Raw genomic sequence first — 24,728 nt, forward strand, 5'->3', positions numbered from 1 at the left:
TTCAGATTAATAATAATCAGTGAGAGACCACACGTAGATAAATATCATTATTTGTAATAGATTTGCCTATAATTTTTGTTTATCCCTTTATGTACTGCAAACGTATATCGAAAATAAAAACACGAGCTATTTAGTAATGCAGCAGACGTCTTTAGGTAACACAGTTGCCCCCAACTTTAGTGGTATATCAAGTAAAGCATTTTACCCATCAATATGTGGTCTCGGTCTTGAACCCAGATTATATATTTAACAGACATTTTGAAATGATTTGAATTTTCAATATCTCATCCCCTGCACAGTTACGCTTCCCACACGATGGCCAAGATGCCGATGGCGAAGCTGTCCTGGTGTTAAGAGGCTTCAGAATTGAAGGAAACAAAATATTAACGCGTACACTTTCGACGTTTGTCGTGCAAGATCTATGGTCGTGTACTTTAACAGTGGATATGCACGTAATGATATTTACTCTATACTGATTGGTTTTTGGATTGTAGGTGGTTTTGAGTGCGTATGTCCTCCGAACGTGACCGGACCATTTTGCAGTGAGCACCTCCAGCCTCCGCTTATCATCTCTAGCCGACTAAATACCACGGTCGAAGAGCTGGTCGGCATCGTATCCGTAGTTTCATTGGTCTTCCTTCTGGCCCTTTCCACAGTGTGCTTCTTTCGCTTCCAATTCAAGAAGCATCGGCGAATGCATTCGCATTTACAAAGTCATGTTATGCTACATGGTTCCACCGGCGATGCTCTTGAGTATGGTCTAACTTCAACTAATAAGAAGCACAAACAAAAGAAAAGCAAGCGTCAACAGCAGGCAACAACAGGTAGGTTACGAAGAGGCCAATATCGTGCCACTGCAAATAGAAACAAAAAATACTTATTATTGTTCAATGCAAGAATGCCGCACATAGTAGTCGCACCGCGAAGAAACACAAAGAGGGCAAACTTATATATGTCATAGTACAGAGTGATGCCTATTTTACATAGCCTTCTAACGTAAGTGCACACGCATATGTGCATTTCTGGTCGCTTTTATTTTCTAGCTGAACAATGCCAGATGGCCGATCTGCTTCTGGATATTGCGGGCAAGAAACTAGATGGCGGATCGATGATGAACAACCTCGACAAACAGCCCGTCGCTCAACCACTAAATGTCCAGTCGTCAACACTGGGCTCACCGCGACATACACACGCTGATATAGCACTCTGTCAGAGTATGGTAGTAGTGCCCACCACACCGCAATCGATTCTGCGAATGCCCCGCACTGATCTCAATCCACAATACATTGACAAGGAGCAAATGTACTCCGAGGACAAGATCAAGAACTGCACTCTCCCTAACGCTGCAAGCCAGCCGGGCCTTCGCTACGACGATTTGGCGAGCTACAGCTGGGATTACAGTGACCTCACGGCCGAGCAGCACGCGCTCACGTCTAATATTCCCGAGCATGTGCCAGCCATAAATGACGAGGTCAATAGTCTTCTGAGCTCGACAGAGTCTAACTCCCACTCGAACCTCACCGCCCTTTTGCCCCCTATCACCCCGCCTCCACCTACAGGTTTAAGCGATCTTAGTTTTACCACGTCGAGCCCAGTCCAGCTGGGCTTCGAGGATCAGAGCGTACTGTACAACCGCGGCCTGAATGATTATTTGCCCTCGCACGCGCTGTCGCGCGACACGTCTGTCAATTCGACACTTGACGGCGAATTCGTTTCGTACGGTTTTCCGCATACTGGCGGTAAAGGCTTTGTGCTCAATCATACCCAGCATACTACAAGTCTCACCCCCAATGTGGGTGCACTCGGTCAGCCGTCATCGACTGCAAGCGACGGGAGCTCAACGAGCGATGACAACACAGATAACACCGTCGTGCGAAGGGTCAATGTGTGATATATATATAGAAGGACAAAGAAAGGAGGGTAGTATACAAGATAATAAGGAAGTGAGCCTCGTTACAGGTACGTAGAGCCGTTAAAAAGAAAAATACACAGTAATTCGCATGGCTTCCAAGAACGGCCTGCTATAGTCTGCCACCATTTCTACCTCTGTGTTATGCTATTCCTGCTCCGGTTACTTTGCGGGTAACACATCGTAGGTATATAGGCAGGTGCGCAATTGGCACCGGCGCTGCCGGTCCAGTTTTTCTTAGCCCTGTCTCGCTATTCAGTATAATTTGGGATAGGCGAGACTTCAATTTCCCTGTATCAGACAAGAATGATACACTAATGCACCCCGGCTAGGCAAACCGACAGATTTTCGTTGACCGCGCATGCGGGTTGACACCCCTTCCCCTTTTATGTCTCGCAAAAGCTTACCCTATCCAGCAGCACCCGATACGCGTGATCTATCCCAATTTGTTGAGCAGTCTAAACAATATCCCCTGTGCCGAGCAATTCGTCCTACCTTCTCATTAATGATCGTCCTGCGTTAGGCTTACCGCTTATTATTTTGTGCCTGACAAAGATACCCAGCCCTATTACATTCATGCAGCTTAGAACGTTCTGGTCCGACCCGTTTGTGTTTCTTCTCGCTGTAAAGCGAAATCAAGCACAATAAGTAGACACACGAGAAAACTGCGAGAGGCAGATAGAAGCGAATTCGAAGACTGTATAATTGTTGGACAGTATGATATGCGCTTTTTGTATTAAGTCACATAGGAAACTCATGACACTAACGAGGGCAATGAAGATGACGATGGTAAAGTGTGAATATTTAGAAAGAAATATGTTTGAGACAGCGCGGACCGACAGAGAGGTAGATCAACAATTAGAACTAACACAATTGTCTGTTACGACATAATGATGCCCTAAAGTAGTACGGACTCAATATCCCTTAATCACTTGGGTAACAGCACACTGTATACGGTATGCGTTACGCCATACGAACAACTGCACAAAATGGAATGATGAAAGAAGAGAGCGAAATACCGCCTGATACAGATTCATATACAGGAACAAAATTTGAACGCACCTCCAGCTACCTTAGTCGCTAAGAGGAGACCAGCGGGAATGAAGGCAAGCAAGAATGACTGATGATTGATTGATTACGAGCGGAATAGATTGAAAAGCTGATTGACTCAATCAGACTAAGTAAGATCGATTGTTAAGCGCTTGACGACATCGGCTGAACGATTAATAACTGACTTTGTGCTGATTAATCAGACATTGAAATTACTGATTGATCACAGTCTCGAGAGCTTAAGTGATTGCTAAGAAATTCGTGTAAGAATACGAAAAGAAAAAAGGTAACGAATGGTGATAATATCTCACACAGTATGATGACTAGTGTTAATATTCTATAAAATGAACGACGGGTTTCGATCCCTCACAATTGAAGCTTGATTGATTGAAGGGGCGGCACATTGTGATTGGGCAATGTGTTATTGATTGTTAGATTGAACGACCTAATAGGTCGATGCAGGTAGAGACAAGCCAAAGTGTGCAAGCGATGATTTCTGTACAGATTTCTATTTCTAAACAAAAACAAAAAATGTAAACGTTGTTCACCCAGCACAGAGGATATAATAGTAGCCGTAATAACAATAATAATTATTATGATAGCAATATAGACAGGAAGGTCGAATGAAGAAAAACGTCTTGGGAAAAGAGTACCAGGAAAACTATAAGTGACAACCGGCGACAGCTTAGACGCTAGATGTAGGTAAAAGGCTTTCCTGTAAATCCATTTCGATTTGCAATACAAGTTGTTACCGATCGATCAACCAGACGTTAGATAAAATATTAACACTCAGAGCAAACCATGCTTTTTCTGAGATACACGCATCTTTCGAACGTTATTATAGTAAGTGATTAACTAAACGGACCAGTATATCGGCGTAGCTCACTCGATTGTGTTACCGCAGTTGAGATTAATTTTTTTTTTCAGTTGAATTAGTATTTTAATTTATTCGTTATTTTATATTTGTGCTTTCTTTCTTTTTTTTTTTTTTTCTTTAGATATAATCACTACAATTTTCCCTAAGCGTCTTATATAGTATTATCAAGATTTATTTATTACGTAGATATATCTGTCACGAATACTTAGTCTCTTTTCTGTACAAATCAAACTTCTCAATCTCATTTACAGTATGACTACTTTCAATATTCTATTGCATTGTATCATATCATGGTGGTCCGTTTGCTGCTCGTGATCAATCCGCGGGCTGACAACAGTGAGATGCCATGATCAAGCAGAACACCGTAGCCCTATGGCGGTGCCTGTTATCTCCACTATAATCATAGTCGCGTCGTTGTTTTACAATGGGACGAAAACTTTCAGTACGGAAACGAAACGGTAAATGGAGAATGATCATCTCGTCGCCGCGGCGCTAACGAAAAACAAAGGCAACACCTAATTTATCAAATATAATGCCAAAATCCAACTGCTATCAGCGATCCCTACCGTTTTTCACCCAACTTGAATTTATGGAAAATTGACGCGCGGACGCCTACCTTTAGAACATCTTTCATAAACAACAGTTGTTATTATTATTAATCTAACACTGTATATACTTATAAATCTTCATTTTTGTGGCAGAACTCAACCAAAACGTCGTGAACACAAGCAAAAGCACCGTTAACGAGATCAGTATGGCAAAAACAATTATAAAGACACGAGTAATAGGCAAAATCACAGCTAATATAAAAGCTAACGATTACGGTAATCTAAGCGAATTATAATAGTAGCGGAAATGATATGAGACGAAGGCGGCGTGAGTAGGGACGCAATTGTGTGTGTTACGTAGAGAAACAAAACGGTAGAAAGATAGAAAAGAGTGTGTGTAAATAACTTGTATAAATACTTTTGTAAATAAACTGAATAGCAATGAAGAGTAATTACATAACAGCTAATAAAAATAATAAAAAATAAATGATAATAACACTTATACGAAAGAAATATACACCCAAAAACAATGGTTTGAGGTAAAAAAAAACGTAGTAGAGCACATTCTACGAGTGGACATAAATGACAGAATGAGCAAAAAAAGAACACTGATTCATAATGATGAGTAAATGTGTAATTTAAATATAATACTAATATTGATACAGAAATAACGATATTAATAAATCAAATTGAAGTATGGACGACAGGTATTGACGATTACTGAAGAACGAAAATCAACAGAGGATCCGTGTAACCGATGATGGTTACGAAGTCGACAGGGGGCCGGCAAACTTCGACTTTTTGTGTTCAGGAAATGAACAATGTTGATGTTGTACTTTGCTTAAAATATTATTATAACGTAACGAAAATAAAGCGAACGAAATGAAAGAAATAATCATAGAACGACGAAAATCACGTAGAAAACAATGTGTAAATAAAGTACTACCGTTTATTTGAAGTACAAAGCGTGTTTTTATTTGGTGGCATTTTGACCCCCCTCCCCAGTATTTTATACTAATTTTAAAAAGTACTTAGTATTTGTATTATATCCATTATATTACATCCATTGAATTATATCCATTACAGCTCAGTAAATTAACGCTACACATTCAAATTAAATTAACGTATACCAATTTAAACATTACTGTTTCCTAGCTGAGATTTCTGGCAGCGCAATTAGGGTTACAAATGCGCAATTGCTAAGTTAATAATCTTAAAATTTGCGAAAAAATTAAGCAATTTTGAAACTGGTATATTGTAGGTTGATTAGTATAAACTAGTATATTGGTAGATTGATTTAAAATGGCGTTTGGCACCAAATAAGCATAGTAGAAAAATCGATTAAGTATATTGGACTTTGTGTGACGACTTACCATAGAGAATGTGCACTGTCAACCGGTGAGAACCCTTGATCCTTTGCTGAAAACGGGAACAAATTTTATGATTGCGCTTTATGACCTTAAGTATGTAATCATTGTTTCTATACAAACTACGCATCAATATGACACTACTTATAACTTTTAAACTGGGTATCTTTGTGCATAACCCACCGTTTCAAAAACATTCAAGTAAAGTTGAACTTCTGTCAATTTTAACTAAACTTCGAAAAATCGTACCTCGATAGCTACGCATTTACGGCACAAATCCCATTAATTCGATTCTTCTAAAGACACCACTTATTTACAAAGAAAATCAGCGGCTGAATCTGAATTTTGAAGCTAAGGGGGCTTTCGTTATTAGCCCTTTTCTATGCTCTTCTTGTGCAAAATTAGGTCTCAGCCAACCCCGCAGACGGTATTAAATTGGGTATCGATACCTGTCTTTTAGGCTATGGTAAACCCTGTTATGAACTATCAAAATTTACTACTGACTTTCATCGGAAATAAATATTTTTTAGGCTAACCTAAAGTCTATACAACAAAACAAACATTCAGGTTGAAAGCTCTCGAAATCTATGCTATAGATGACCATCAAGAAGAGTGCATCGAACGCATCATCAAGGTTTTGGCCACTGAGATAGTGTCTCTCTGGCACATAGACCATCTTGATATCATTAAAAGTGTCGAGTGAACGAAACCCAGACTAAAGAGATATGGGACCATATACATTTTAATATGTTGGGCATGAAACTGAGTCAAACGGATCGAGAACTTTTTTGGCGCATATGCAACTTAGAACTCTGGATGACGATGTTTCCAGGAAGCCAGTTCTAACACACAAACCTCTTGACGTTCAGTCTGCTTCACAGGACGATGACTGCAAAACTGATTCCTTTGTCTTAATGGAGAAGAATGGGAATTTTTGTTATATAAGCACCACAAATAACAGGGCTCCAGTTCCGGCATACAGTAGATCAGAAACGCCCCTGAATTTATTTTTAAAAGCAGAGAACAGGATGGCTCCATGGGTCTAGAAAGTCTCCGTTCGATGGAAAACAGTGATTTCTTTAGGAAAAATCGACGTTATATGCATTTCGTCATATGGAGAGATAGAAGCTTTTGGTTTAGCCATTTTAGCGGTGGGCTGAAAAGGACTTCCATCCACGCGTCTAGCCGGAGACTGACCTGATGGGGATACTGGCATAACTAATGGACGTAAGAAGATTCTTATTTCAGGCGTTATAGATGATATGGCCGCGATTACATCCGAACAACAAAAAAATAATCAAAACGCTAATTTTTACCTCCACGAAGATGTCGGGTGTCAAAGACTTGACTACGGTAGAAACTCAGGTAGATGCTTAACGTCGAAACAGCTTTTACTTTCCTTTATACCATCAAGGGTCTCTTCCATGGTCCTGAAACAAAGTCAGGTACATCCAAGAAGCTCATTGGTAAGTTTTCCAACAGCTTTCTAACAGAACAGTATGTTTTGAAGATCAGCAGGCTCATGCTAAACTGCAGAGATTCGCTGTCAAAGAGACGTAAATAACTAAAAAAGATTCACACACTTGTTTGCCCTAAGAGACGTTATGGGATCTTACACAGCCGAACAAAAGCTAGCAAACGTTTTACTACCGATAGGTCTAGCTAATGACAAAACGCACTCTAAGAATAAAAAAAAAAAATTTGAAATGGTATTACATCGAAGGAATAAAAGTTCTGAAGTGTCCAAAATACAACACAATGCGAAGGGTCAAATGCCCATTTATAACAGCAGCATAATATCCGCGTGTTTTATCTTACAGTACCCTTATAACGAGCTTTACTGTTTGTTAGAGAGCCAACGTTACCGAACAGAATGAAGAAAATACTGCTATTAAAAAAACTGTAGCCTGTTAAACAAATTTTATTTAGTGTAATAGTCAATAAAAAAAAAAAAACTCATAGTAAATATCGCTTTATTACAACTATTCGTCGCGCATTCAGTGTGTTGAAACAATAAAAAAACTTATTTATTTAAGTGAAGTGTACGTGCATACTTATGAATTGTGAGCTCCACTATTAACTAAATTGTCACGCGTAAGGCGAAAATCGGGCCCGGAATTTGCCTGTAGTACCATTAATATAACTATGAAAAACATTGATCAACGGGAAAATATCGGGGCATATAGCGATAAAAGATAGTAGCATTGAAAGATAATAACAACAGGACGAATCACTATGAATTATAATAAGGGGTAATTCATTAAGGGCATTGCCTTTACTGCAACATAACCGCGTTTGTTTCAACATGATTTGAACGATGTTTATTTTACATGTTTTGATCGTTGATAATCGATGTAAGTTTCCATCATCGCGAGGCATGAACGAAGTGACGAGATTAGCGATGGCGGCCGTTGGAATCGATGCTGTATTGAGTTATGTGGATGAGCACCAAGAGAAATACGTTGACCGCTTAGCTGAGATAGTGGCAATCAAATCAATTTCAGCATGGCGTGAATTTCGTCCAGACGTTATCAAAATAATGAGATGGATGAAAGCAAAGTTAGAAATATACGGAGTCGAGTGCGAATTGAAAGAAATTGGTGAAGAAGCCTTTCCCGATAAGTCTAAAGTTCCTTTACCTCCCGTTTTATTGGGTTCTTTGGGCAATGATCCGGCGAAGAAAACTGTTCTGGTTTACGGACATCTAGACGTTCAGCCAGCCCTAAGAAATGACGGCTGGGAAACTGACCCTTTTGTGTTGACAGAAAAAAACGGAAACCTTTATGGACGTGGGGCCACTGATGACAAGGGCCCGGCTATGGGGTGGCTTAATGCTCTCGAAGCATACCAAAATACGAAGACTTCCCTGCCAGTAAACCTAAAGTTTCTTTTTGAAGGGATGGAAGAATCGGGATCGAAAGGTCTCGCCGATCTTCTCGCAGAAATGAAGAACACTGAATTTTTCAGGAGTGTGGATATTGTTTGCATCTCTGATAGTTATTGGTTAGGGACGAAGAAGCCGTGCATCACCTATGGATTTAGGGGACTGACATACTTCAATGTAAAGGTTGAGTGTGCCGAGAAAGATTTGCATTCCGGCGTCTTTGGGGGGACAGTTTACGAGGCAATGAATGACTTAATTTGGCTATTGTCTCAATTAACTGACGTTAACAATAAGATTCTTATTCCTGGTATTATGGACGACGTCGCTCCTGTAACTCCCGACGAAGAAAAACTCTACAATGAAATTGAGTTTGATTTGGACGCCTACCAGAAAAGTATTGGTTGTGCTAAACTTGTCCATGCTGGAAAAAAGACTGAATGTCTGCAAGCAAGATGGCGCTATCCTTCACTATCGCTTCACGGAATTGAAGGTGCGTTTTATGGTTCAGGGAATAAGACTGTTATTCCAAGAAAGGTTATCGGCAAATTCTCTATCCGTCTTGTTCCCAATCAAGACCCCGAAAAAATCGAAAAACTTGTGATTGACTATTTAAATGAATTGTGGAAGAAGCGTGGATCACCCAACAAACTTGTTGTTACAAATATGCTTAAAGAACGTTCGTGGTTAGTGAGCCCGAGCCATCCATACTTCCAGGCTGGAGTTCGTGCCACTACGAGGGTATATGGAAGCGCACCGGATCTTACTTGTGAAGGTGGTACTATCCCTATTATTTTAAGAATTAAAGAAATTATCGGCAAGAGTGTCATACTGCTACCTATTGGTCAGGGTGATGATGGAGCCCATTCCCAAAAGGAAAAGATTTCGAAAAGAAACTTCATTCAAGGCACGAAGGTTTTGGCTGCGTACCTTCATGAAGTCGCACAGTAATTGTGCCACCTATATCGGCGCCGTCGTTGACTGAATCGAATAGTGATTCTAGGCATAGTGGTTGCAAGCTAGATGTTCCATTAAAAATAATGGCTTTCTAATTTCATTGATCTTGCGGGAAAATTGAAAACACACGGACGGAAAATATTGGCGGCCTTGTTGATTAACTGATGGCAAGGTATCCGCTCCTTGTCGTAGCTTAACTACGGAATTCCCACACTAAAAGTAATCACCTTTGAAAGCAGAGTTCATACGTTTTCAGTACCACGACTAACCTCATTTGTTTGCTATTGGACTGATTTAAGCGAGCAAAATTTTCCACGTATTCAAATGGACATTGATTTGCTTGAGGCTAGCACACGTTTAAAACCTGGCCAAATTACGCCGACCACGTTACGCGAGTCTATAACGCTGAACGAACTCACTTTTAATTGAGTACTTCGGCAATTCGACCTCTGTGTGCAGGTAAGCCTCTCTGTGCACCTTCGTGTTGTATTCATTAGTTTAGAAGACAATACGAGCTGCCCTGCGTCGAGATTACACAATCACTGGAAAAGCTGCCGTTTAGCATATGCAAATTTGATATTTTTTGTTCATTTTTTGATTGTTTATTGCACGATTGATAAGTACGTAAGCTTTTCTGCTTTCCTAGAAAAAAATCCTGGTTGTAGACTTGTGCTGTGTGGAAGTAGCTCAATGGGTTGCCGTTCACGGCAGGACGAAGTTTTAGATCTCCTCCAAGCAGCAGATCACAGGATTGACAGATACAGGTAGAAATGAAGCGGATTGAGGATTACGTTGAAATCACAACACGGCCATGCCGAATACCGCAATTACACGGAAAGCGATAGCCGTTTGGAAACAACCAGTAGTATTGGCTCGTTAGAAACATGCGACACTATATGAGAAATTAGTAGGTACGATAGAAAACAACACAGGGCCCCGAATCGGTTAATTATCTATAGCGTCGAAGATGTGTTACACAAATCCAGACAAGCCCAAACAGCTAATTGTATCTTTTAAAGGAGCTTACGAATGGATTTGGCGGTGATGTCGAAATCGCATTGCTCAGTTTCACTGCCCGTCTGATCGTCAACGGTCCTCTAACATCGTTGGCAAGGATGCAACGAGATGGTTGGATAGGACAGCGCAAGTCGATCCTGACAACAACACGGGTCACCACTCATCAATGAATGGATCACTTGAAGTATAACACAAACATCTATCAATAGTAAACAATAAATACGTATCTGCAACAAAGGAATAGGAAAAAAACAGCGCCACATATCAACACTACAAAATTTACACACACAATGTTCACACAGTAGCGGCAGTAACAACAATAACAATATCACGCGTTGCAATAAAAGCAGTAATAGGTTTTACATTGTACTAGCGCGGCGGCTGTAATTCATAAGGGCGCCGTTCTTCACAACGGATTATTGTATGACGTATCAGTTTCACGTCGATAGTCGATGATCGAACGCAGTCGCGGGAGTATCATTTATAGTATTTTTCCAAATGCAGCCACTTTCTGTGTTCCATCGGGTACTGGATCTCTCTTTCTCCATATACCTCTCTCTCTTTCTTTCTCTCTCCATATACTTTTATGTACATAAACAAGGCTAAACTGGCCGCTGCTGACATTTTATTCAGAGCAGTCCAGCTAAAGCAACTGTTAACCATCGGATCTAATTGATTGTTGTGTACGGATATAGTTTTCCATATCTGAATATATATATATATAAATTTAACAATCGTTCGTTCCTGAAAATTGATCTGACTAGACTGGCGTGTAGATAAACATGCCGCTGAAACAGCTGGAATTGAGCCGAAACGGTGTGATCTATGCGTGAAAGAAAATAACCTTTGGTGATATATTTGATTCCTCTGTCGATCTCAATAATAAAAACCGGTAACCTGTGCGCAGCAACAATAGCTTGATAATGAAAATAGCTGACTATATTAAAAGAAAGGTAAAAGAAATACATGTGATAGTATTTCAATTTTGAGGAATGACTATAAAATTACCGATGTTCATACTCGTGGCTTTCGTTCGGCTATGGCTGCAAAAAACTATTATATGTAAAAGGTTCGGTGCCGTTTTCAGTAGATCGTAGTATAAAATCGCCTCTGAGCATCTATCATTTAGACAAGGAGGCCCCTTCCTGTCTTACACGACTACCGCCATCATCATCTGGCGTCCTTAACATAATTTTACTTTTCATTTGTACAACGATAAAGGTCGGTAATTAATACCCGAACAAGTGATGAGTGAAAATATTGTTTAATGGCATTTATCTTAATTGAGCTATCGACGGAACCGCCTACGAAGCATCCGCAGACAGCGAGCAAATATATCGCCGCCTTTATTAGATAGCCACAGTAGTACGACATGTACGTCCCTGATCGAACAGACCTAAGTGGAGCATTCGGTTGTCCTATCTGACGACTTTTTTGTTGTCCTTTCTTGTCGCCGATCGTTGATGACGCTCTTTCTACCTGTACCCGTATCCTATGTGACCGGCTATTGGGGTCGACACTGAGCCCCCAGCCTCTATTGGCTTTCAGATTCCTTTATCGTCACACATTCTTGTATTCAATTATCCATAGGCCTGTCGTGTTTCCTGCCGATAAGGTAAAATCACCGGCCGTCTTTGCGATTATGTTATTGTCGTAAATATCACTCTGTTTTTCTCGCTTTTGCAAGATGCTCTCTGTTTGTAATGTTGATAGCGTAATGCGCTAGTGAAAAGTTGTCTTAGTAATAGAAAAAAAATTAACGGGGAAATCCAAGTTCTGCTACAATACCGTGAAATAGTTCCATCGCGCAATTTCCCCTTTGCGCTCCATATGCATCCCGCCTTGATAAATTGGCCTCTTGATTATAGGAGACGAATAGCTTAAAATCATGATTTTCTGCAGCAGTGCATATTAGAAATGCTATGCCAATGACTTCTATCGATGTCGTGCATTTTTTTTGGTATCCAGCTACATGCCAGCCGAATTGCTAGACGGTGCAGGGATATTGTCATAATGTTATTACAACAATCGCCCGCGCACCACCTAGATGGCCTGGATCATAAGGGATTTCAATATACAGATATATTTATATATATGGTAAATATATATATGGTATATATATACCATATAAATATGGTAGTAATAATACTACTTCTAATAATAACAATAGTGGGCATTGGCTGGCCTATTGACAAATAACTTGGTATTTGCCAACGCTGTGATGTTGTTGTCGTGTATCCGTGCATTTACCCTTTTTCTCATTGTAATTGTCGATGAATATATGCTTCGCGTGCGTTTAACTCATTAATAAACTTCAATAACTATCACGCGTGATCAGATTTCGGCTCAGAGGCAGTCGTAATACGGCGGTATGGGAGTCGAACGGTGTGGCGTCACAATATCGTCAGAAGGCGGCAGAGCCATCAGGTCTGTGTTGGCGGACGTACGTTTGCCTGCCAACTATCTGCTGATGTTTCATTGACATTGATGCTTCGGCTTTTGGATGCTATAACTAAGAATAGCGATTGTCATTATAATTTGTTAGTACGAACGTTAATTATTAGTGTTGTTATCTTGAGCGATTTTTTGTGATCTATTTATACAGACGCTTCGTAAGAAGTGGACGCGACCCATAGGCGCAGTCACAAAAGCAACTAGGAGAAGGAACTAGATTACGTTGTTGAGGTTGTAGGGTGGCGGTCTGGACAGAAGGGCGTCCGACAGCCCGAGCAAACGAAATGAGGCACCGTGTATGTTTCATTGGTGTTAAGTTTTCATGGCACGTTATATTAGTAAGCTGGGCTGGTGCAACATGCATTTGAATAAATGTTCGAGTCGTTCTTACCCGTAATTGTATGGATGGATAAATGTATATATGTGTGCGGATGTATATGAGTGATTGCGAGGCGGCGTTTTTCTTCGCATCTGTATAGTAGGCCTTTAAAGGATGCCACGAGTAGAAGAAGTTTCGTTACATGGAAGTCCAAACGATGCGATAGAAGAACATATATATATTCAATCGAAACCAAGCTCCGACCAGTACGCTTATAGAACGCGGAGGATAGTTGCGCTTAGTAAATATAAATTTGTTCAAATTCTGTTCTGGTGACTTTTGGTTGCGAAATGTTTTCATTACTTGAAAGTTATCGTGCAGTAAAATGGGTCCTCTTGCACGATGACCGCAAATGTATGAGTTTAGACCCAAAAAAAAAATGTAAGGTTAGACAAGTTTTTATTGCGAGATTTTGCTCCAAAAACGATAGTAGCGTATTCTATGAAGTAACCCAATTTTACTGTTATATGTACGTGCTCAATTTGCTGTTTCATAAACAGGATAACCGAAATGCATTGCCTGGTCAACTAGACCTCTACATTGATTGGGTAGTCTTCTATTCAGGCGTCCAAAAGCGTCTTTTTATACAACTAAACACTTCTAGTTCGAAAAGAGGTGTCTAGACAATTTTGTGGAAATATAACGAAAATAGGATTTTACAATATCATATGAATGAATACGTCTGGCAATGTTACGTCAGATCCCGGGCCGCATAGATCCGGCAGCGAAAGAATCTACTCCTGAATAAATTTCTTTGAAATTCCGGCTTTCGACATTCGCGACCCATTCCGACGAGCTACATACTACAATGCGACGTTTATGACCTCTAATAAAGAACCAAACCTCCGCGAACGCACTTCAAACTGCTGCCGATAGCAAAAGCAGGGCTGGAAATTCGTTCGAGATTCGATTAGTAAATACATGAATCCGCAAGGCTTTCAATAACAACCATAAACTTGAAGGAAATATCGAGCTATTCTAAAAGCAATTTCGTGTGTGTGCGATGTACATATATAGTCTACTCGTATACTGTATATCTAATGCACTGCATTCAAAGTACATTAATTAGGATAATTTCAAATATATTATTAAACAGTTATAAAAATTATATAAATATCATGTAAATTGGAACGTTATGAATGTCAATGACAATTCGTCTGGGGATGCAAATACACACAGGCGCTTTATTGCAACCGCGATACGGATACAACAACTTGCGTGAGTGTTTTATTGTGTCATTATCAGAGCTGAAACCAGAGACCTAAGCGTTTTTTCACCAAAATACTTCTTTGGCTGATAAAGTCGGAATGGTATAAATACATGGTAGCAATAAGTATGCACTGCCATTGCCTAACTTTAATCGGCCACCGTAACCTTTACCCGAAAAAAGCCAAAGGTCACTGGTTCAAACTCAGCCAGCGACATGGTACACGACAGGCGTAACTAAATAAAGAAATAGCTTCTTGTGGCCCTTGACGGCGTCGGTATCAGTTTGCTGAAATAGATCTGTCTCAACCTAGGCTATCTCCGACTGCCTTTCGAACATCCAAGATCCCCTAACGTACGCTTTGCATATAAATTATGCCATACGTAATGCTTCTGTCTTTATGCATGGAGGCGATTTACGTCGGTGGTAAGGAAGGTGACAAGCAGATCGTCCGCTTTAACAAGACGCTTTGGAAGAATCTTTAATAGAGTCGGCTAATATCAATCGGAAACCGCGTATCGCGAAATGTATACTTACGTTTTAGCCATGCAAACTCGAATTATGTGCCATTGGGGGTCTTTACCTCCAGATCTGAATACACTATAGTTCTATTTGCAGCTTAGGGAATTCACTACGGGGTTAGCCTCAAATACGTATGTGACTGATGTAATTTGAGGATTTCTCGCTGCTTTGGCATAAAGTGTGGCTTCTTCCATTAATAACACTTGTATTTATAAGCGGACACAGGACCAGCAGCTCTGGCTTTGTTTAGCCAAGAGGCCAAAAGGTAGCTGTTCAAGAAACCGAGCCGATATAAATTTATACGCTAGATTATTCAAAAGTGTGTCTGTGTATATGCGGAACCTTTAATAATATATACAGCGCCGATATAATGGTCCAGTTACCGTACCACTGAAAAAAATACAAGACAGCTATGCAAGGCAAACCGCCTTATAGTGTCGATGAGGCAATAAAAGCCTGCCTTCTCTATGCGAAAAATCAGACGATATGCCACAGACAGATAAATGTTCACTGTTATTGAAAAGAACCTGTTAGGCCTACAAATAGCAAAATTTGATACGATAGAAGTGTTGGACTCACAGAAGCACTTCACGAAGTCCATTGCCAAAATGTGTAGATATAATGATTTTACGTGGTAGGTTAGTTACAATAACAATCATACTACTGTGGTATGACTATGACCACCGTACATACAAACCTGTCAAATGTTTAAGCTTCAAAAAAGCACTATTTTCTCATGTGTATGTGTGTGTGTGTGACTTTACAGAGTAAAAGCTATCCCTAGTAAACTATTCTATAATCTAAGAAATTTCTATCGGCGTTCAAAAGATAGACCTCAGTGACGAGTTCAGAGTAATGTTTTAGGCGTCCGCTTTATGATATATCAAATAACTGCTATACAGGTCTTCATTTAATCTAAAGTTACACTAATATTTTCATTTATGCAACTTTGCAACAATGTATCGCTTGCATGTTTCATTTAATCACAGATTGTCTTGAGCTACGTCAAAATTCAGGACAATATTCATGGAGTTACAACGTACTTTTCTACAAGGGCTATTTAAATTATTACAGTAACACACGCATAGCACGGACATACAGTATGTACGTGTGTCACAGCTTTAACCAACTAATTAACGTGAGAACGATACACTACAATTAGCGGAAATCACACGATGGGTGACCAGACGGCTACCGACAAATGTCGCAGTCGCCTCTAGAGATGCCACCTGGTTTAGCTTAACGTCCGCCCCGCTATCCAGACAATGTATTGACAATATGACTTTTATAGAAATGCGCCTTCTTCACTTGCTAGTCACAGTCGCTATGCTATGACAGATTACACTACATTTACGCCACTACTACGATCGTGGTTATAGAACTGAAAAGGAAAAAGCGAACGAAGCTAAAAGGACGATGGCGATCAAGTGTAGGAGAATAACTTGTGATAATGCTGTCGCTATTCTAGCAAAAAGGGAACGACAATACCAAAATGCATACACTGGCCAGTGAATTACGTACATAAACAGACACACATCGTCGGGCAGATGCAGGACACGCAGGTCGCGAAATAGTCGCCCCATGTAATGTCGTATCGCCATATCGCCCTAGTATCTTTGGGGTTAGCAATTTCGCGTAGCCGGTTGTCGTTGCCGCCGTCTATGATATGGTTGTTTTTACTGCCAATGTCGTGTTTCGGTTTCCGGCCAAAATCGAACCAGTCGTCGGAGTTGGCCATCCAAAGCATCGAACAGGTCGATCAGTCAGCAGCTAACTAAATGCAAGACCACTCAGGAAAGCAAAAATAGACTGAGTAGAAGCAAAAGCGGACAACAAAAAGAATGAAGCGCAATCGAGAAATGTCACATTTGCATAAAGTTGCTTATCTCATCGGATGGACTGACGTTACTCATCTCGTTACGCCCGTTTATCAGTGTGCTTACATAAGTTAGTGTCTGTACGCGTGTGCGTGCGAGTGTTTGAGCCTGTCTCTGCGTTTTTGTACTTCATAACATGGCCTGCACACAAAGGCACAGACATGCATAAACACCAGTAGCGAAAACATGAATGTCCAGTACGACTGCGACTGTCACTGTTATTGGCATCCCAAAGCCGCGGCTGCGGTGGCTTGTCGGCATGTTAATCCCTAAAGAAGATGCGTCATGACCACTATATCGTGTTGTTGTCATCGGTAGATGCTACCGGCGGCCGGGCTGAACAACCGCTCGGATGCCCTTTTTGTCGTTAGTCCCGTTTCAATTTCTTTTAGACTTGCTATAGCTTTCCTTTATCTTTTTGTTCTACTTCATTGGTGCTGACTTCACAGTTAGCGGTTCTCTCGCCGCCGTACTACCAGCTGTGCACGTCTGCTAACCTAGACCAACGGCGCCGCTGTTTCTGCTACAGAGCCATAGAAAACCGCTCGAATTGCGTATGATGCTGGAATATCTCCGGTGAGCCCTATTGTAAGACGACTAGACGACAGGGAGGTGGGGATGAGGCGAGCAAAGTGGAGCGCTTGCCGGAAAGAAAGGGAGGCGCAGAAAGCGAGGTGCCGACCCTATGGACTCTTAGCTGGACAACAATAGCAACGATGAATGGACTACGGATGTTCTGTGATGCTGTTGCTGAGGCTGACATTATTGTTGGTACTGTTACGTGACGGACGTGTGTGTGTATTTGTCCGATCCAAGGTAATTACAGCGGTGAGATGGTCGCGGATTCGTCGGGGGGCAGGGGTAAGAAGCTGCCATATAAATTGGTGATCGCGCAACGTCGCAACCGCATTGCACCGTGTGTCCATCGTCGTGTGTATTAAACGTGTGCAGGATCCAGCGTCCTCTGTCGTTATTGTGGTGAAGTGAACTTTGTGATTCGTGTTATCATCGTTGAGGTTTCGCTTGATCGTCTCTGGTTTGTTGCTGTTAACGTTAGTATCTTGTGAATGTAGTTTTTGCACCTTTTGCCAGCGCATGTCCTCTGACTATTAACGTTACGTGTGTCATTGTGTGCGCGTATGTGTATAAGTGCCTTTTGCACAACCACTTACCTTATTGGCACTCTGATCAAAAAACTATGCAAAACATGCACTCCTGCACGATGGTCCCATATGTTGTCGTGCTAGCAGTATGTGTAGTCGTCATTTCAGCAGGTGCAATTGCTGACATTAAATATAGCCTCGGTAGTGGAAAAATGGAGGGCCTTAGTAAAGGTAGCCGCTTTGGAGAATGGGAGGCAATCAGCGACGGAGGGGGTGCTGATCTAAATTCTATTCGCCACTTTGAGAGTGGATTGGCTTGGAACAGAGGTATAGACCTCGGGAGTTATGATGAAGGTCACGATAGTTACAGCGGTGGCAATCACGGAGGTTACAGCGATGGGGGTAATGGAGTCCATGGAGGCTATAGCGACTTCGACGCTTTTGGAGGATTCTACTTGGGCGGTGTTGGAGGAGGACATTCGTTGGAGAACGAACTGGCAGCTCACGAAGATCAGGCGGCTCTTTCGGCTGTAGGTCTTGCAAACCTGTTAACGGGCGGTGGTCTAGGTGGAGGGCATGCTCATTTGGCAAGCAGCGGTAGCACATCATACATGATATCAGGGCCCACGCAAGAAATTAAATCACTACACAAGATTCAAACGACTAGCGAAGGTGGACACGTAATATCGCGGATCGCAGGACACGAGGCAGGTGGTAAGGCCATCATCCTGATTAAGCAACCAGTCATTGCTTCACTTCACGAAGGCGGACACGGTTGGCATTAAGTAGACAATTTCGTAGATCGATCAGATGTAGGCACAACATAAACCATCGCTTTTCCCATCAAGTTCCTTATATAGAAAAAGCATTCTGCACTATCTTGTATATATATATCTGTAAATAAATGTTGCATGTTAGTCCAAATACTGCTGAGGTTTTTCTTCCAATTTACACAAGTATTGAAAACCGCATGACACAAGTGTTCATTTTTGTCACCTTTAAAAAAAATAAAGAGAAATAGGAACAGGTTATTATATTCGGTAAACCCTTCTCGGTGTTGACGAATAAATCAGTTGATCTTTGCCATCACCCATTCAAGCTAGAGTAGGACGCTACTTACTACTGCACTGATTTAGAAATAAGATACCTTTGTCTATTAAAATTATACTAAAGATTTACCAATAGTAGCTATAAACAGAATCTCATCAGAAGGAACTAAAAACCGTGAATGTGATACTCATTTAATTAAATCGAATTAGTAAAACTTACTAATCATATACAAACAATAACAGTGGAAATAATGATAAATTGTACATTTGTACAATTTTGCTCGTCATACATACATGTACAATATGTACATAACTGTATGACGAGCTGCTCTTAACGCTCTAGTGCAATAAACGTTTTAACCCAGAAAAAATTGCGCCGATAGTAGGCGCTTGAAAGTTTGCGCACATAATGCACCTTGTGAATATCTTATATCTTGAAACCTATAAAGTGAGACTGGTGGGCTACGATAGCTTATTTCGTTTGATTTGTTTTATTTACGGAGATCAATATAGATGACTCATATGGTCCGATAAAGAAGTATTTGTAGTAAATCGGCCTGCCCAAATCTGTGCAACTCCAGCGGCAACTCCTCGGTACATGATTATAACTTTTTCCATGTAGTTATCCTTTTATTTTGTACTTTTTATTCCAGTTCTTTTTACAATTCTGGTTATATCAGCTGATCTATCTCTATGTAGCAGCGTAAGTTGGCGAGTAACAAGTGGGTAAAAAAAAACAAGTTAGCAATAACTAAATAAGTATGGTTCTTCTCTTAACTTTTGTGAATTTATTATCAAATAGAACGGTAACCATGCTTTCCACGGCACGCGCGTGCAAGATAAAAAGATCTAGAAAAAAAAAACAATTACTGTTCACAGTGACAATGTCACGTTCTTTTACATACTTGTACAACCCTCGTGCACAAACCACGTGCGACATACATAGATGCCATGTATATGCCGATCTCTACCGGGATGTCGAATAGAGAAAAAACAACTAATATCATCGATGTGGGCATGCTCGACTAATGGGAAAACGAAGCGGCTTGTACTAAAGACAACAGTATTCATTACAGCGGCAAATTCACGACCATCTTGAGTCAGAAACGATATGTTTCTTTTGCATGTTGTCGGCTGCTAAATCGTAGCAGTAATAATTGGTTATGTGCAAAAACAAATTCAAAGTATATCGGTAAACGAAACATATCGAACGAAATATAATTAACCATAGCTGGTATTATTTTCTAACCGAATATGCCAGTATATCGCGTAACTTGCTCAAATGATAGGGCTGACACAGTGCACCTCAGCATGTTCTACAGTACCGCTATTTGGTAATTTTAGAAAAAAGAAACAGTGAGTGAGCAGTAGAATGAATTGGTCGATTCATTCGTATAGAAATGGATAGATAGCTGCTTTACGTATTGCAGATAGATTATGACATTATTACATATTAGATATGACATTATAGAACAGACTGCTTTCTCGCGCGTAATTTCACGCGTTGTACGTTTTCATGATGACGACTGGATAGCGTGTTGATGTTAGCTCATAAGTTATTATCGGCAGCGTCGAACCTTTGTTCCGTCACACACAATTCATCAGATTTGGCAGACGCATACAAGTGCAAGTGCCATCTTGCTTTCTAACGTTATTGAACAAATTCAAAGGTTGAGCGGTTAGCAATGATGGTGACCCAGTTAAGTAACTGTATTGTTAATTTGTACTATATAAACGAACCGCAATTAAGTGGTTGGCCCTCTAGTGTCTAGTCCGAATTATGTAGCTGACAAAAGTAAATAATTAGGTCGTTAGCGGACCTCCTGTATGCGTTTGCCACAATCTGAAGGGTGACCTAATCAGGAAAATTGATAATAGCAGTACTGGTTCCATTTTCCTTATGCAGCTCATCCTTATTGTAGGCTGAGCAATTTGTACTGTGAAATAGCAAGTCGTAAGCTGGTGTGCAAATCATGCTTTGCACTAGACTGGATATGGCTTCTCAAACATGCTTCGGGAGTCGTATAACTTCAAGCTTAAAGTTGAACCGCGGGACATAAGGTGGCACAAATACTGTTGATACATAATTAAATGATGAACAGATATTTATCTACAAAGATAATCTAATTGCAACAATTATATTGTAGAATCTAGATGAAAGTCTAACTCTTATTTACTTTGGTTGTGCGACACGGAACTACGAGATTTGATAGCTCTGAAAATGATTCTTGATAACGACATCTGAGGGCGGCGTGGACTGGGTGACGAATGCGCATTGCTTTGGGTGCATCGTCATTATAGCCATGAGCATACGGCCGTCGCTGGTTTACATTTCGACTTTAGCAAATAATTACTATAACAAGTTGTTATCATGCCTTTTTATAAAGAGAACCTACACGGTGAGTTTTTTTTAGGTCCAGTAAGATTCGTCTAAAGTAGCGCCTAATCATTTACATAACGAGCGCCAAAAGAAAAAGAACACGGATTAGCCAATCTACTACAAGCAGTAGCGACATCTTACGTAGTGTCATGATGTTGTGATTCGACTAGCTAAAAGTCGCCTTTGGCAGGGTACTGGTCTGTTGTACGGGGTTAACAGCGGGTTAGCATTCTTGAAAACTCGATTTGAAGCAAAGCTTCTAGTGTGCCTGCAACTCTAACTTAAGTAGGGATAAATGTTTCTGAATCATTCATTAATTAATTTACACAGAATTGCCTGATTAAACAATTATCACAGGATACCAGCTTGCTGATGGGGCTTTTAGGCGCATCATTTCTCTCGTTGCATTTCAACATAAAGTAAAATATATTTTAGGAACCGTTAGTCGCAAGAGTGTATTCAGCGCCGTTTGAATTTGCTCTTTCCGCTAATTTAGCGGTAGCAGGACAGTAGACCGCCAAGCTGGGGAAACCGCGCCGAACATTACGCCCCCAGCTGTTGGGAGGCATACGCTAGTGGCTGAATTATTAAAAATCCCAACAAATGCTTCTTAAACTGAAACAAACCTAGCGAGTAACTTTTTGGATTAAAATAGACTCTACAATGTAACTGGTGTCAACTTGGAATTCTCTGTTAACTTTATCGACTGCATAAATGAATACCGGTTGGTGCAGGACAATATAGAACGCTATTTTTTTTTCTATCGAAGTAACAAACGCGTGTGGTTGCTCACTACTTGTGGCCGGCAGAACTGAGAAAGGTCACGACGTCTTCCCACTCAGCTAGTCCGGATCATTCGATTTAATTTAATGTCACCTAGACGCGCACTCGTAATTATATGATGACAATATTGATAGCTTTTTTCTTCATAATTCTTGCAATTTTAAGGAAACTTTAGTTTTTGTCCATAGCAATCACATTATATAACGAACTTTTGAAGTTAAATTGAAGAAAATTCTCGCTCAATTTATTGATTTGCTTTAGCCGATTATCAGCTAATATCAGTAGTATCTAAACGACCGTAGATTTGGAAAAATTTGCTGTGCCTAATAATCGAACCCAGAACTAACCAAGTTACTTACTTCACGTAGCTACGCAACATTCGAGCTAGTTTTCGACTTGTGTGTATGTGTTATAAACAGCCGAGAACAAAAGAAAAGAATTTCTTCCTATATAAAAAGGTTAGTAATTCAAATATGGCCCCGCAATCATACAATTTTATTTCAGGTAGCTACAAATAAGATTGCTGGGGCATAATGGTTACGTAACTTGCCGCAATATTCATTCTTATATTTGCTTCCTTTTATGAATCTTAAATACTGCACGGTCCTAGCACTTAACTATGCATCGCTATCTAAATTAACAAGCCATGTTGCCACAAAGGACACAGTAGATGGCAAGTGGAATGACTAAAAAGGCGCTTAAATAATTTAGGTTACAGAGTTCTGCTTACAAATCAATGGCTGCCGTTTTGCTGAATTTGTTCAAGCTTACACTACGTCTATGCATCAGCCTGCTTGTCAGTTCATATAGAAACTTTACCATTGGTAAGATAGTCCGTGTCTTTCTATTCCTCATCAGCCTGCGTAGTTCGTTACACCTCTTTGTTGTTACCACCAGTAGCCACCCGTATTGTGCTGCGTACCAGGTCGGCGTCGAACTTAAAGAATACCTGGGAAATGTCAACCGTGCAGTGCCCAAGTTTCGCCTACTATGGGAAGGGATCGACGACATTCTGGGACAATTTACTGAAGCATGCTTCGTTTATGGAAACTGCATAAGTTCGAATGTAAGTGTTAAATCTGTTGGAATTTATATACTTGGGATTTGAAATTCAGTTGATATTAAGTCAAAGTTGAGCTAGTAGACATGATGCGATCTTATTTAAATGGGATGGATGGCTTCACGAGATCCTGTTAATTTATGAAATATAGTTTTTTTAGCGGTGGAAGGGGAGCTTTTTTTAGAATAAACTTTACATATTGGAAAGAAAAGATAATAAATGTATTTGTCAACGATATTTAATTTTATTAAGTTGTGACTGGCCTTTATATTATTAGGCCAACGATTTTTGTCTTATTTAGAGTATTTTCTAATTTTTTTTTAAACTTGTTTCTTAACTATAAAGTATGCTTCGCCCTAATTGGATTCATGGCTTAGTTCAATTCAGACGCCAGCTTGGATAGAAAATATGTATACACATGTATAATGTGAGCTCAAGTGTTAACCGTAGCTAAATAATTCTAACCGAAACCCTTCAAGTTCAGGATCAGTTCACCGAATTCTCATTAACAGCACCCAAAAGCATGAGATAGAAATGCATTGTAAATGACAACGCGATTATTGCTCTGTATTGCTGTGTTGTGCTTATTACTATTAAGGTTTCGTCGGACATCGATTTCAAAAGGAATTGTCAACTTGTCGCTAAGGGGTCTTTTATTTCGCTCGGGTATCTGACGGCAGCCTTCGCCCAGCCGGTGTCAATGCTTGCCGATCAAGTAGAAAAATATGCTTCAGCGTTTGTGCTAAAGGCAGATCTAATCGAGAAAATGTGGTGTCACCTCGTCATCAAGTTTATGCCGGACATGACCCGTCGAACTGATGACACTGTGACAATGTTGACAGGACGAAAATCATCGGTATTAACTGCGCATCGGCCGCACAGCTCCAAACAAACCTCGGTTCAATCCTTGTAACGTTTTAACTATTGCTCCCAAAGGAAAAAGCTAAGTATGGTAGGCTAGAAACTCCTCGTCACTTCTTTTCTGGGACCCGTACAACTTTATACGTAGAATTTTGACTAACTGCTAAAGCCCGAAATAATTATGATATAAAGAATTATTATGAAATGGATTGTGGTGGTAGAGTGTAAAGTGTTTATAGTGGCTTCTAGTGAACGTTATGTGCGTAGCTTAACAAGTTGTATACCTGGCACATTGCTGAAAGATGGCCGACAAATATTTTGAAGACAGTTGGGCACATCGTTGTCTGCAATACGGCCAACAAAGTTCATTGTACGTATTTGTAATTGCTTGTGATATGGAAATAATACCATACGACAACTAATAAAACAACTTCCATATAGGCGCGA

The 24,728-nt window shown here is 40.4% G+C and overlaps 3 protein-coding genes and 1 long non-coding RNA gene across 25 annotated transcripts in view; 3 read left to right on the forward strand and 1 right to left on the reverse strand.

The window, feature by feature from the left end:
* The window catches only part of LOC111243309 (fat-like cadherin-related tumor suppressor homolog), a 420,575-nt gene extending 415,226 nt beyond the window's left edge, over positions 1–5,349 (forward strand). For all 10 annotated transcript variants that reach the window (XM_022788656.2, XM_086978170.1, XM_086978169.1 and 7 more), the window contains 2 exons: positions 495–824; positions 1,044–5,349. In XM_022788656.2, coding sequence (XP_022644391.1) covers positions 495–824; positions 1,044–1,891 — 1,178 coding nt within the window. In that variant the 3' untranslated portion in view covers positions 1,892–5,349. The remainder of the gene's footprint in view (positions 1–494; positions 825–1,043) is intronic.
* The window catches only part of LOC111243311 (uncharacterized), a 65,897-nt gene extending 53,347 nt beyond the window's left edge, over positions 1–12,550 (reverse strand). Inside the window, exons 1-4 of one of the 3 annotated variants that reach the window (XR_002670420.2) lie at positions 10,617–12,541; positions 7,068–7,181; positions 5,758–5,803; positions 634–770 (exon numbers count right to left, since the gene is read on the reverse strand). This is a non-coding gene — a long non-coding RNA (uncharacterized LOC111243311). Of the gene's footprint in view, positions 1–633; positions 855–5,757; positions 5,804–7,067; positions 7,182–10,616 lie in introns of those variants that run through there. The other 2 variants (XR_015319609.1, XR_015319610.1) reach the window with 2 other exon arrangements.
* Positions 8,112–10,747, forward strand: LOC111243310 (cytosolic non-specific dipeptidase-like). Of its 2 annotated transcripts, XR_015319608.1 has the most exons (3): positions 8,138–9,407; positions 9,889–10,048; positions 10,609–10,747. XR_015319608.1 is itself a non-coding variant. In XM_086978174.1 (1 exon), the coding sequence occupies exon 1, from the start codon at positions 8,129–8,131 to the stop codon at positions 9,581–9,583; it is 1,455 nt and encodes a 484-aa protein (XP_086834300.1). In that variant the 5' UTR covers positions 8,112–8,128. The 2 variants fall into 2 exon arrangements, 1 of the variants encoding a protein (XP_086834300.1); XM_086978174.1 differs by lacking the exons at positions 9,889–10,048; positions 10,609–10,747 and having other exon boundaries at positions 8,112–9,583.
* A 4,257-nt stretch (positions 12,551–16,807) lies between the features above and the next one.
* Positions 16,808–24,728, forward strand: LOC111242931 (uncharacterized). Of its 10 annotated transcripts, XM_086974103.1 has the most exons (5): positions 17,913–22,301; positions 22,729–22,818; positions 23,072–23,184; positions 23,286–23,426; positions 24,019–24,728. In XM_086974103.1, exon 1 carries the CDS (start codon positions 18,244–18,246, stop codon positions 18,931–18,933), a length of 690 nt encoding a protein of 229 aa, XP_086830229.1. In that variant the 5' UTR covers positions 17,913–18,243; the 3' UTR covers positions 18,934–22,301; positions 22,729–22,818; positions 23,072–23,184; positions 23,286–23,426; positions 24,019–24,728. The 10 variants fall into 10 exon arrangements, with proteins under 10 accessions (XP_086830247.1, XP_086830229.1, XP_086830204.1 ...); XM_086974078.1 differs by having other exon boundaries at positions 23,072–23,426; XM_086974094.1 differs by lacking the exon at positions 23,072–23,184 and having other exon boundaries at positions 23,219–23,426.

This window comes from Varroa destructor, unplaced genomic scaffold (genome assembly GCF_002443255.2).
Source record: "Varroa destructor unplaced genomic scaffold, Vdes_3.0 BEIS01000001.1, whole genome shotgun sequence".
Taxonomy (NCBI): domain Eukaryota; kingdom Metazoa; phylum Arthropoda; class Arachnida; order Mesostigmata; family Varroidae; genus Varroa; species Varroa destructor.